The 13,486-nt window shown below is 42.5% G+C and overlaps 1 protein-coding gene across 6 annotated transcripts in view; it reads left to right on the top strand.

The window, feature by feature from the left end:
* pak5 (p21 protein (Cdc42/Rac)-activated kinase 5) overlaps window positions 1-13,486 on the top strand; it is a 64,558-nt gene that overhangs the window by 43,951 nt on the left and 7,121 nt on the right. For all 6 annotated transcript variants that reach the window (XM_056405500.1, XM_056405502.1, XM_056405498.1 and 3 more), the window contains 4 exons: window positions 6,806-7,645; window positions 11,451-11,660; window positions 12,070-12,211; window positions 12,313-12,467. In XM_056405500.1, coding sequence (XP_056261475.1) covers window positions 6,806-7,645; window positions 11,451-11,660; window positions 12,070-12,211; window positions 12,313-12,467 — 1,347 coding nt within the window. The remainder of the gene's footprint in view (window positions 1-6,805; window positions 7,646-11,450; window positions 11,661-12,069; window positions 12,212-12,312; window positions 12,468-13,486) is intronic.

Here is a 13,486-nt window from a genome sequence, read left to right as displayed (position 1 = left end):
AATAATCCTGTTCATGTTTGCTAAGACGTCATCTGTAGTTTGGCTAATAACATGTCAAGAACTCAGTGAAACTGTTCTGTGAAATCCTCCACTAAATAATACAGGTGGGTCAACCTGTCAGCCTGCATGCTGATCTGAGGTCACATCCGACTGGGTTTTGAGGTCAGGATTAGTTGTTCTAATTAATAACTGAGATCTGAGATATGTGCCTCAGGGAATCTCATTACCAGAAGCCTCACTGTACTTTGTTCCTTTATCAGTGAAATTAACATCCACATCATTTTATTGCACGGTTATTTAATTTAGAATAAATGTTCTGCTTCAGATTTGAAATACTCTGTCTGACCAGCAGAGGTCAGCAGAGCACAATCTGCTTCCTGCTTCTGCCAGATTACTGTACAACAATGATGAAACACGGCTGCCATGAGGAAACCTATCTTGCTCATTATCAGATGTTTCACATCACAAAAAACCTCCTGTTACCTCTGATTAGACACATGGAAATACAATCATGTGGTGAATTAGCTTTTGGGTGATCTTTAGAACATTATTTGTTAACAGTTCTGATTGATAACACTTTGTTTTACATGTCCTAAAGTTTTCTATAATGTTCTGGTAATGAACTCATATGTAAGTGAAAAATCATGAAAAGCTTCCTGCAAAGAAATAGTGAATGCTGGGGTTTAATCAAACTCTTTAAAGGATTTTCCCCTGGAAATCAAAAACTCCCTATAAACTTTATATTTTCCCAGTACTTCTTACCAAATACTGTTTCCAGACACTTCATAATAATGACAGTGATAATGATAATGATGCTATAAATCAATAAATAATAAATAATTCCAAGAAGGTTCCAGCTTCTGTGGTGCTTGGAACCTAAATAGCATTTTAGCTTTAGCGGCTTGTTGCTTTTCCCACTTTCATCCAGCAGAGAGAGCTAGAGGATCAGGACATCCTAATCTCTGTACTTACCTGAACCGTGTGAGATTATCTACTCGAATCCATTTTATGTTTACTATGAATTCATACATTGTTGATAAAGATAGGAGCCGTTTGTATTGTACAGTATCACCTTCATCAAAGAGGAGCCTGGTGCAGAGGAGTGATAATGCATGGATGGATGCTTCATTATATACAAATAACATCTTTCCTCTTTGTTCATGTATCAGCCGTGTTAGTGGCTGTATTTGATCATTCATCAGTCAGTACTGTAGGTCATGTTTGGTCCTTATCGAGACACTCACAGGAGAGTCGTGAGTAGTCTCTTTGTGTGCTGTCTCAAGGGCTCTCCGATATTATCTTTCTCAGACGGCAGTGAATAAGCTTCTGTTCACAAATTGGTCACTGATGCAAAAGGATACTGCACTTCAGGAGTGGCAGCCGTGGCGACAGTAGTAGTAGAAGTGTGTGCCGACCGTGTTTGTGTGTGTGTGTGTGTGTGTGTGTGTGTTGTGTGTGTGTGTGTGTGTGTGTGTGTGTGTGTGTGTGTGTGTGTGTGTGTGCGTGCGTGTGTGTGTGTGTAAATACCCCACGTGTGCTAGTTCTCTGCAGTGTGAGTCGTGACAAAAATTCACAGCAGAGATGGTGTCTGGGATTTAATACAGAAAGAGGGAGACAGAGGGAGGATGTGGAGGAGGAGATGGAGGAAAATAAATATTTCTGTTGCAGTCATACATGTTTCGTCATGTACCAGTGTATGGCACAGCACGACAGCAAACATATCCTAGTAGAAAAATATAATTTCTGTGTGTTTCAGTTCTGACAGGAACTGGGATTTCAGAGTGGGTGTGTTGAGTAGGCAATGTTCTGCAGTGTGTGTGTGTGTGTGTGTGTGTGTGTGTGTGTGTGTGTGTGTGTGTGTGTGTGTGTGTGTGTGTGTGTGTGTGTGTGTGTGTGTGTGTGTGTTGTGTGTGTGTGTGTGTGTGTGTGTGTGTGTGTGAGAGAGAGAGAGAGAGGCAGAGAGAGCGAGTGGGGGTGTGGTAGATGATTAGCTTTCATGTGTTACTAAAGACACACGAAAGGGAGGAGTTACACCTCTGCCTCTGTTGTTGTGCGTGTGTGTGTGTGGCAACGTGTACATCTGGGTATGTATATGATTATCTGTTTGTGTATATAGAAGCTGTTTGCCCCTCCCATCCTGTATTTCATGCAGGTGCAGGAAAACCGAGTGAAGCAGAAACTATTCCCACACTCTGAACTCAAATCATGCAACATTTCAACTGGGGTTATAATCGATCAGTTGAAGTAATTGCACATAATAAATTGAAATTCTCTGAGTTTTGGGCTGTTGGTTGGATGAAAGCCATTGTGATTTGGGATCAGCATGTTCACCATTTGAGAGCATTTTATTGACTAAATATTCAATCAATTTATTGAATAACAGAAACAAAACAAAATAATCAACAGATTAATCAAAAATGGAAATAGTCATTAGTTGTAGTCTTTATTGTCTCTTCACTGGGCAAAAGGTTAGCATGACAAAGGCATGAAAGTGATTACAGCATGCTGATGTCATGATGAGCTGACTAATCCACTAGCTGTTCTCCTTATGACCCACTAATCCAGAGTGCAGATACTTGTGTGTCTGGTGTGTACATGGCTTTATGGTGATAAAGAACCCAGGTCATATAAATGAGTAATATTTTCAGTAAAGCGAGCTTTGTCAGAGCTTATTGCTGTCAAAATGTTATCTCAAAAATGTCAAAAAAGAGTTTTATTTGGCACAATTTAAAGGTTCTCATGAGGGTAACGGTTGGCAACTTTCTCAAACACAATTTCAACCTGTGAATTCTTCTTTGATTTTAATGTGCATCTGCATTAAAGTTTGCAGAAGGTGTTCTGTATGCAGATTCCTGCAAACAGCAGAACCCAAATCAAATGAAACAGCAGTGCACAGGATCCAGGCAGCAGAGGAGCAGAGCTGCTCCCCCTCCTCCTCCTCAGTTGTCCCAGGACCCCGCTGGCCACTGAAGCGCAGCCTCCAAACCAGGGTTCTAGCTAGGAGTCACAGGAAGGGCAAGCCCATTAATTATCTCTCCCTCTCTTCCTCCCTCCATCCTCCCATCACACCCTCCCTTCATTACCAGCAAGGTTAATCCCCCCTTATCTCCAAACGAGCCTCATTTTTCATTGCTCCCTTTCTACGACACTCCCTCCCTCACCCCTTCACCATCCTTTCCTTCTTTTGCATCATCCCACCTAGTCCGTGTCTTGGTCACTCCTCCCACAGACACTTTCCTCTGCTCTTCTCCAATCTGTTATCTTCCCATTTCTCCTTTCCTTTCCTTTCCTCTCCTTTCCTCTCCTTTCCTCTCCTTTCCTTTCCTTTCCTTTCCTTTCCTTTCCTTTCCTTTCCTTTCCTTTCCTTTCCTTTCCTTTCCCTTCCTTTCTTTTCCTTTTCTGTACTTACCTTGAACTGGCCGTGGTGAGTGGAGAGAGTAGATCTATTACAGCTTATCACTAAAGGACAGGCCAACGCCGCACGCCGGTGAAATATGGCTGCTGTCACAGCCGCTGCTGAACACGACCCGTGCACAAGGCTCACGGAGCTTTAAGGACAGGGGGAAGAAGGGAGAGGAAGACGGGGGACAGGGGCACGGAAGCCAGTATCAGCCCACTAATTCAAATTAATGGAAAGATTTTCAGGCTTGATGCCGACCGTTTGACAGTGATTTGGCACACAATTAACCTTGCCTCCCCCTCCCCTCTGCGCCCCCCCGTCACCTCCTCGGTTTCGTTCGCTGCCTTGTTCTCTCTGACTCTCTCCATCCGCTGTACCTGTCACGCTCCTTTTCATAGTCTTATTGATTATAAACCAGTTGGAGATGATGATGTTTTATTAGATAACTGACACTCCCTACTGTTGTATGCCAATTGAATTAGCTCTGAATCACCAGCATCCACGTAGCGTAACATGATGTGACTCGGCCTCACCAATCACAAGCTCATAGCAGACTCTAGAGGAAGTGTGAGAATAGATTTCCTCACAATAACAGCAGCATTAATTATTTGCAGCAGTTTTATTTGCATCGGTTAGCAACACTAATATGACATGAGCATTATTTTTAAAGAAAATACAGCTTAACAACATGAAGAACAGGCCCGTGTGACTATTCTTTAAAAGTGTATGACTTGTAAATTTTTTTCTTTTATGTCAGCCCAAGCCCGCTCCGTGTACTGCAACATCTGTCCAGAGCGTGATAGATTTCTACTCACGGACCTGTTTAAAAGACCATCCGTCCTGCAACCTCAGCCTCTCAGCTAGACTTCACTCACTCTTTTTATAGGCCGTTTCACATTGGGTTCCAGTTCATGGCTGCAAACAGCCTATGGCTCTCAAACAGAGGAGAGCAACTGGAGTGTTAAGGAGGGAGAGGGGAGGTGCACCAAGTAACAAAGAAGAAGAGAGAGATGGAAAGAACTTTAGAAGAGAGTGTTCTTGGTTTTAGACTGAAACAAGTGCATAAAAAAATAAATGAACAATAAGGTTACAGGATACAAGGAAAATAGCAGTTATCGTGGTAACCTGTACAATTTATTCAAACAAATGTCATTAGTTTGTGCTGAATGCCTTTATTTCAGGAACGACATAGAGTAAATTGCTGCATGTTACATTCTATCGTAACAGGGAGCTGTTTGCTGTTTTTCGCCATTTGACATTTTTTTTCTAAAAAAAGAAAGCTTGCACAAATTCGCAGGGACTAGCCGCCCCAGTTAATATAAATAAATAAATGTGAAACAATGAGGCAGCATGGGAGATTTAATTCAACTTAAGTATCTCTATCATAAGATTTATCTTTGAAGAAAAGGCAGACCTTCCTGTGGATGGCTGGGCATGAAAAGAGAGTGCCTTTATGAGGTTTCGATCAAGCATGAAGGAGTGATGATACTGCCTTTATTAACTGTGGTAGCCTGGTTGAGCTGCAGTCGTAGAGGAATGAGATGACAGCTTGTCGGTTTGCAGGCAGCTAAGTGAAGGAGTCTAGATGTATCCCTGCGTCAGCACAATGTTTGCTCCGTGTTGATGATTATCCCAGCTTTTCTGCCTCAGCACATGTGACGTGGGCAAACTACAGCAGAGACAAGTATGACAGGTATGTGATGGACAGCGACGCGTGAGCGCTGTCACTGGGTGTCAAAGAATTTGCTGATGTGACACTGTAGGCTCAGCAAACACCTCCAGATGTGGAAATGGCTAACAGTGTAGTGCAGTATACAGGCGAACAATACAATAGGTTTGCTGTTATAAGCCCTTCACAGCAGGCTAGTAAAGGCTGTGGAACAGGATTTATGGGTTACATTTACCTAATTTAACTACTTCAATTAAAGAGTTCATCTTCAACTCATTCATTTGATGATATCCTAGGGAATATGACTTTAAGAATTTGCAGGGAATAGGATATGTGTGGGCTTTTGGAAGCCACATGGGTTTGCATTGACAGGTGGGCAGTAATTTTTGTGGATGGGGAGCTGAAAACTGACTGAGACCATAAAAACATCAAGGTGCAAATGCACTAAATGCCTAAAGTACGAGGGACACTTTCATGAAGTACACCAAGGATGTTAATCCAGGTAAAGCAAGGAGAGGAAAAGAAAGCAGGGATGTAGAGGCACACAAGGATTTGTAAGAGAACTGAGATTGTGGATTGTGCAAAATATAACAACTGACAAGACGTTCACTGGAAGGATTTAATACTTGAGGTACTTGGAGGCTGTAATGCAAGGAAGACACCGCTGAAACACAGCCTGAGATACAAAAATACAATTTTGCAGTTTTGTTTGATCATGACAAAAAGCTCTCAGATAGATTATGTAAGAGTTTGAAATTTAAATAATCCCCACAAGCCCGGCCTCCTCACAGCTCTCAGCAGTCACGCAACATGTTTCCATTGTTCTAATGCAGCCTCTCCTGTAATGTCCAAGTGGTAGAGTGGAAGCTGTGTAAAAGCTGTGTGTCTGGCTTTTGCCATCACTCTCCTGATTTTCAGTATATGGAGGTGGGGAGCCTCACGGTCCACATCCCAAAAAAAACAAAAACAGCATATGTGCGCACACACCATGCACGCACACGAGTGTAGGTCAATGAGTACTGCTGTAGCACCAGTTTCCCATGACTCACGACACAGCCGTGTAAAGGGCTTAACACAAGGTAGGAGGGGATAAGCAGCACCCCTGATGATTAAGCTGCCTTTGCTTTGAAGCAGATGTGAGCATGTGTGTTCATTCTCCCTCTCTTCCTCAGTCTTTCTTTGTTTGTGTGTGCAAGCGCATGCTGGTGTGCTCATGCACCTCACGAGCGCTCAACCAAATGCCACGACTATTAATGTATCCTGATCAGCCCACTGAAAATGAAGCTAATCTGTTGCAAGGGAAATGGGGCAGGAATTAGCTCCTTCAATCTACCAATGGTTTCCTTTTAGCATCTGAGGTATCCCGCCATTTATCTCCATGCATTCTCTAGCTGCATCCCATCTCACAAAAACTAGTGGTTGTGTAGACCGATGCCTGCCGTTCTATCAGATGACAAACACCGGCGTTCATTTATTGCAAGTGATGATTAATTTCATACTTGTCACAAAGCCCTGATACACATGAATTGAAATTCCAGCCTGAAAATTGACGTGCCTTTATTTAAAAGAAGTTGATTAAGCAGGAATTTCAATTCATCTCATTCAGTTTTCAGCCAGGAATGATCAAACTGAAATTGAATGTACTGCAACCCAAAGTATCAGGGCTGTCTCCATCAATCTCTCAAGCAGCAGACTCTCTTGCATGTTAAGTGTAAATATGTTTGTTCTTCTCGTAGACCATTGTTCGAGGGAACCGGCCACCCAAAGATGCGTCCATCAACGGCCTGCTGGAGGAGTTTGACAACATCTCAGTGACACGCTCCAACTCCCTGCGTAAAGAGAGCCCACCAGGTCCCCACCAGGTTGGAAGCAGCTCCAAACCCTCAGGCAGTGGTCATCCCAACGCCCCAGAGGAGAATGGATTCAACCACTACTACTCCCGCTACTCCTGTGACCTAGACACTTCCAGCAGAGACTTCTCTCTTGATCCTGGCAAGCCAGGGTTCTCCATAGATGGGGACTGGGCTGTGGGGAGGCACTATCGATTCACCAAGCAGAATGGCCACTCACACCCCATACGCAGCCCCTTCTACCCAGACGCCATGCCCCAAAAATCAGACTATGGCAAGCTGCCACCGGACTACCACACCTACCTGGAGAGCAAAGGGCGCTCAGCCGATGAGGTGGCCTCCACTGTGGGGAGTGGGGTGGGTTCCAGTGGCTACTATCGGGCGTCTGTGGGTGGCTCGTCCAGCCAGGACTACCGGGACACTTCAGTGGGCACGCCATCCCGTGCCTCGCTACACAGCGAGCAGATCAACTACCCAGACAGTGAGTGGAGCTATGGTGGTCTGCGGGACGAATATGAAAAACGACCCAAGAGTTCCTACGTGACGCAGACCAGCCCCACGCCAGCTATCAGGCAGCGATCTCGGTCAGGCTCTGGGCTGCAGGAGCCAAATGTTCCCTATGCAGCCAGCGGGGCTTTCAAGAACCCTCCACAGGCCCATTCATACAGCTCCTACACCTACCCTCGCCTCTCGGAGAGTCTCGCAAACTCACAGACCATAGCTAAGGTAACTATAAAAAAACACAAAAACGATGCACTCTACTAATACATTTTAATTAAAAACCTATTCATCTATGAACATAATTGTGACAGGGCCTTTGGCAGTGTTTACTCTAAACTGCAGAGTATATTGTATAAGCGACCAAATTACAGTGGCTGTCCAGGAAACATGTTTCAACACAGAACTCTTCACAACCCTGACAAGCCTGTAGCAACATTTCATAGAAAATTACAAAGATGTATCCCCACATTTAGTCCCACCTCCTATCCACCTGCAGTCTCTTTCAAATATTCTGTCCTTTTCCTCCTTTTCTCTCTCTCTCTCTCTCTCTCTCCCTATGCTTCTAGTTCTCTCACGTTCTCCGAAGTAGGCAGGTGCTGCCACATACAGAATTAGCCCTCGTCAGTAGCCACTGTCTCTGCACACAGATCAAATAATGCTCATGGTTATCACTGACCAGAAAGCTCTGAGTTACACAGACCAGATGCAGAGAGGCATAAAGGAATGTAGAGAATAAAGAAAGAAGTGACATGGCAGGAGGAAAATGAAAAAGAAAATATAAGAAGAAGATAAAATTGAAGTAGACAAAAAAAGTGAAACAATCCAATGATAGTTACCTCAACATACAATAACAACAAAGAATCATTATATAAAATTTTGGTTGCAAAAATACACTTTAAGGAGTAATTTGCACAAGAATATGGATTTAGCTGCCTTGAGTTTCCGAGCATGATGTTTCTAAGGTGTCATTATAATATTAAATAAATAATGATAATGATAACAATAAATAAGAACTGCTGTGTAAACTGGTTTGCAGCTTTCGAGGTACTATTATATTCAGCAGATAGTCAAAGCTACAAGAAATGTACGGTAAATACAAAATGACATATTTGATTGTTAGTAAAGTTGCCAAGCAACATGACCTGATATTGACGTTTCATAGCTTATAGCTTCACATTGTGTAAGAAACACCTTCACTGTAATATGTTGGCACTAGCAGAGTGTGATGCAGCCTGTGATCTTCTCCAGTGGAGCAGTGGGAGGGACTGAGACACCAAGAACAAGAGCAAACAAACCTTACATGCATTAGTGGCTGTGTAATGTAAGCTTATATTTGCACTTAATTTTATCCTGGGGATTCCTTTATACCAAAATTATTTATACAGAACTGTAGAATATGTTTGTAAAAGATATTAACAGGAGGCAAAAGAAAGAAAGAGCCAATACAACAGCAGGTGTAAGTCACAGAAAGAGTGGTCAATCTATAGGGTGCCCTTATCATTTCTTTACCTTTATATCATTCTCCAAAGATTTCACTGCCCCATTAGGTCCCTTATACAGGAGTGTGTACTGCTTTCCAATATCCCTCCTTAACATCCAGCGAGTCCAGTGGCTGAGAGGAAAACTGGGTTTGCTGATGTAGATCCCAGGGTGCCTTGATGAAAAACCATTTAACCTGCATGCTTCAGTAAATAGCTACCAGTAGAAAAAACAACTACAGAGAATGCAAGAGTAGCAGGATTGAAAGTGATGCAGGTGAAGGTCATTTTTCTTACATATGGTTTATTATTGCCATTTTGTGAGCTGTTGTGCTTGAGGAGGCACATTAGCTTCTCTGAAAACATACAATGTGTGTGTTGGCAATGTAAAGATTTAGGACTTAACAGGATGCAGCCTGATCCACAGCTTTCATATTGATGTAAAAAGCTAAAAATGCTAAAGGAAAAAACTCCATCTGCCTATATTTGGTGTATTTTAACATTTGATTTGATGTTCTATGTGTTGTTTATCCAAATCTTAAATCAAATGAAACTTAGGCAATGATGAAGTGCTGGCTTTTGAATCAATGCACCCTAATTTGCCGTGTGGTGTTTGGAGATTTTTCAGCAGTGGTAAGAGGGAAAAAAAAAAACAAGGAGTCATCTGGCAGCTTAAGAATCACTATTCTTCTCGGCTCATGGACCTTGTAACAAACCCACCCCTTTCTATCCTCTCTCATTCTCTGCCTTTTCTTCGTTTTCCCTCATTCAGCCCACTCACACCACTGAAGTAAATCCTTCTTTTTCCCTGCTGTTGTTAGGAGCCGGTGGGGATGTAACAGTAGACAGCACAGAGACTTGGCCACACACACACACACACGCACACCAAGATACAAACAAACACACTCCCTCTCTCTCTGTGTGTTTCGTGGCGAGTATGAGCTCAGTGCCGCAGCTCTCGGTGACAAATTGATGTTGCGGCACTTTCCCTTTCTGCAGCCTTAGCATAAAACTGGCCGAACGATGTTCCACCGCGGAATTCAATTTCACAGTTGAGTTAGGTTGTTGATTACCCTGCCAAACTCAGATTAATGCACGTTTAACCAACATGGATCAGGAGACCCTTGGCTGACAGCCAGCCAGCGGTGCCGGCCAATGATATGGGGGGGGGGGGGGGGGGGGGGGGGGGGCAAGGCTGGGCTGTCCCAGCAGCAGCCCCCTCCACACACACCTGCCTTCAGTGATTGATTAAAAGAGTTCACACCATGTAATTATACACCATCCCAGCACATCAGGGTTCCTCCTCCCGCCGTCTATGCACGTGTGTGTGTGTGTGTGTGTGTGTGTGTGTGTGTGTGTGTCTCTTTGTGTAAGTGTAAAAGAAAAAAGAGTGATAGGCACAGAGAGAGAAACAAATAAAAGGAAGACAGAGAGGGAGTTTTCTATTATCATCTCTGTCCCTTGAGAATTTATGATTTAAAAAAACAAAAAACATGCTGGTTGAAGAGCATTTTTTGGGAGGCGTGGCAAAGGTAATTTAATTTAATCTCTGCATGGTGGAGTCAGCTTGATCCACTACTGCCAGTACATCAGTATCCGCATAATCCATCCTGGACTATTGATATTCTGCCGTTGCACTGTCATCCTTTTATTTATTTATTTATTTATTTATTTTTACTTTGGCAGATAAATTTAAACAAACTAACTGTCTTTATATGCACGCTGTCGCCCCGTCATTCCTCTGCTCCTGTTAATGTGACTGATTGTTTATATAGCAGCTGAACATGTGAAATTGATTTCATCACTTTAACCAAGTCTGGCACATTTCTACTCTTTACATCACTTTTCTCAGGCCATCCACTTCAACCGCCAGCATTTTCTATCTGCGTCCTGTTTTTAAGCAGCTATGGCCACTTTTACACAGTGAAAAAAAAAGTCACAGAGTTACAAAGTCACTTCTGGTGTGGTCATTTGTGGTTTGAGATTCTCCTCAAGTTTGTGTCTATGTGTGTGTGTGTGTGTATGTATTTGTGTGTGTGTATACCAGGCCTGTTAGCTGTTATGAGTCAGATCATTTAAGCTGAGTCATACAACTGAGCTTTTAATAGGTCTCTCTAAGTTAAGCTCTACATTCTCACTGTGTGCGTGCGTGCGTGCGTGCATGTGTGCGTGCGCTGGCTCCAACACTTTAAAGGAGACTCACGTGTTTCTGGGATCTTAAGGAAGAGGCGTGTCCCAGATCTGGATTCTCCCTGGGTTCCTGGCTGATGAATGGGCTAGTTGAGGAGCATTGTGGGGTACTAATGATAAAGTATGGGCCCTGTCCTGTGGACTAAATGATGTCCATTAAGTCTGTCGAGGGCTAATGTACCTGCAGACATACCTGGAAGTAGAGCTGGCATTTTACTGTGGAGAGAGTGTGTGGTCATGCATGACTGCAAGAACGTGTAACACCTAAGACCACTCTGTTAATGCACACAGTGTACACACGTCTCAGAGCCTGTGTAACTGGACAGTGTCATATAACTTTGTCATTGTGCTGTCTCCTCCAGGGTGACTACGAGCGTCCATCGCGTGATGGCAGTCCCCAGGTTACGGGCGGTGACACCTACCCCCGAGGGCCTCTTAAGCTACCTCAGAGCCACACCAAGCCACCTGGCTACCCCCCAGCACACCTGCCCTACCCCCCTGTCTTTCACCATTACAAACCCTCACCCTACCATCACCCCCCCTCCCAGCCGAGCCCACCATACACCCCTCAGGTACAGTAGTTTCACTGTTCACAGATATAGAAATGATGCTGGCATAAAAAACATAAAAAACATTGAATTATCTAAAAAACAATTGCATTGTTGAAAAGCTAAAAACAGACATGAAAAGTTCCCATTTTGAAGGTGCGTGATTTTCACAAGAAAGCAATGATTATGGTATAGATTATGATATGAAACATATTTATTATGATGTTTTTCAAGTCACTGTAGTTTAGTTAAATGGGTGTTTACTGCATGAATTTGATAAACCATACAAGATTAAGATTACTTCCAGTGTTTGGATGAAATTCAGCTCAAAACTCCATTACAATATAATAACTATGAAATATATTAATACTAAATATTAATACTATTTTATGTCTTTTTTTTTCATTTTGTACATGTGTGCACTTCCATCCAGGGGGCCTACTCGCAGCCTTCATCACCTTACATCCCCCCAGGGGCCTATCCCCCTCCTTCCTGGGGGTCGAGCTCAGACACTCAACCCTCCAGAGTCTCCCACGAGCAGTTCAGAGCTGCACTTCAACTGGTGGTCAACCCGGGTAAGAAATGGACAATGGAAATGAAAGAGATACTGAAATGCCTTATTTTTTTGTTTCCCGGTGTTGCATCAAAATTGGGCTGTGTTTGCGTTTGCCTACAGGCGACCCTCGGGAATATCTGGACAGCTTTATTAAGATCGGCGAGGGCTCCACGGGTATTGTGTGCATCGCCAGTGAGAAACACAGCGGCAAGCAGGTGGCTGTGAAGAAGATGGACCTCAGGAAACAGCAGAGGAGAGAGCTGCTCTTTAATGAGGTTTGAAAGGCTGACGGAGTAACTGCAGTACACTTATGGGAAGAGTAGTCATACCTAAAGCAGTCAGTATGACCCACACAAATAAAGAGCACCATTCCCATTCCTCACTGTGAGATCAGAGCTAACAATTGTCACTGACTGCAGCTCAAACAAGCAGCAGCAGAGATGAAACTGGTTTAAATAGCGTCATTAAAGATGGCTCAGTTTGTGCCAGATAGATAAAAATAAATCTCCCCTCCCACAGCATTACAGTAGCTTATTAACAAAAAACACAAATTCAGTTTTCCTCTGTTTCCCTAACATATATTCATGGCAATCAAACCTCTAACACATTTTTACATCTATAATTGCATTTATTTCCAAAAAATTACATAGTCTTCACACTGAAAATCCTAGGCAACACATTTATTTGTAGCTGTTTCTATTTATGGTACACTAACTATTGAAAAGTAAATATATATATACAGTATATATCTATATATTTATATATATATATATATATATATATATATATATATATATATATATATATATATATTTGCAGAGAAACTTCATGATCGCTTGTTTTGGACAAAAATGTAAATTCAGTCAAACCTTGGATTTCCTCCTTTATCAAGCAACATTGCACTGATTCTATTTTGGGTGTGTGTGTGCGCATGCATGCGTGCACGTGCATGCGTGTGTGCACATGTGTGTGCAGTGAACACAGATCTGAGGCTGTGGGTGTTCATTTGGGAACTAATTTGCTTTATGTAATCCTATTAATTGCTGAATGTAATCCTTTTATAGTTATGCCTTTGGAATATGTTCACATGAGACAAAAGGAAAGTTTTATTAATAAATAATTAAAATGACATGAATAAATTTAATAAAGTAATGAAATAATTTCTTTGTAACATATTTAATGTATTTCACATGAGAATATATAATTTATGGGTCAAGGTTTGTTAAAGCTCTATATTATGTGACATTCCAATAAAAACAGGTCGTGTTAATAGAAATGGAAAAGTAAATATTTG

Source organism: Seriola aureovittata, chromosome 19 (genome assembly GCF_021018895.1).
Source record: "Seriola aureovittata isolate HTS-2021-v1 ecotype China chromosome 19, ASM2101889v1, whole genome shotgun sequence".
NCBI classification, from domain to species: Eukaryota; Metazoa; Chordata; class Actinopteri; order Carangiformes; family Carangidae; genus Seriola; species Seriola aureovittata.
The sequence above is the reverse complement of the archived record's forward strand: the minus strand, read 5'-3'. Positions and strand labels throughout refer to the sequence as shown.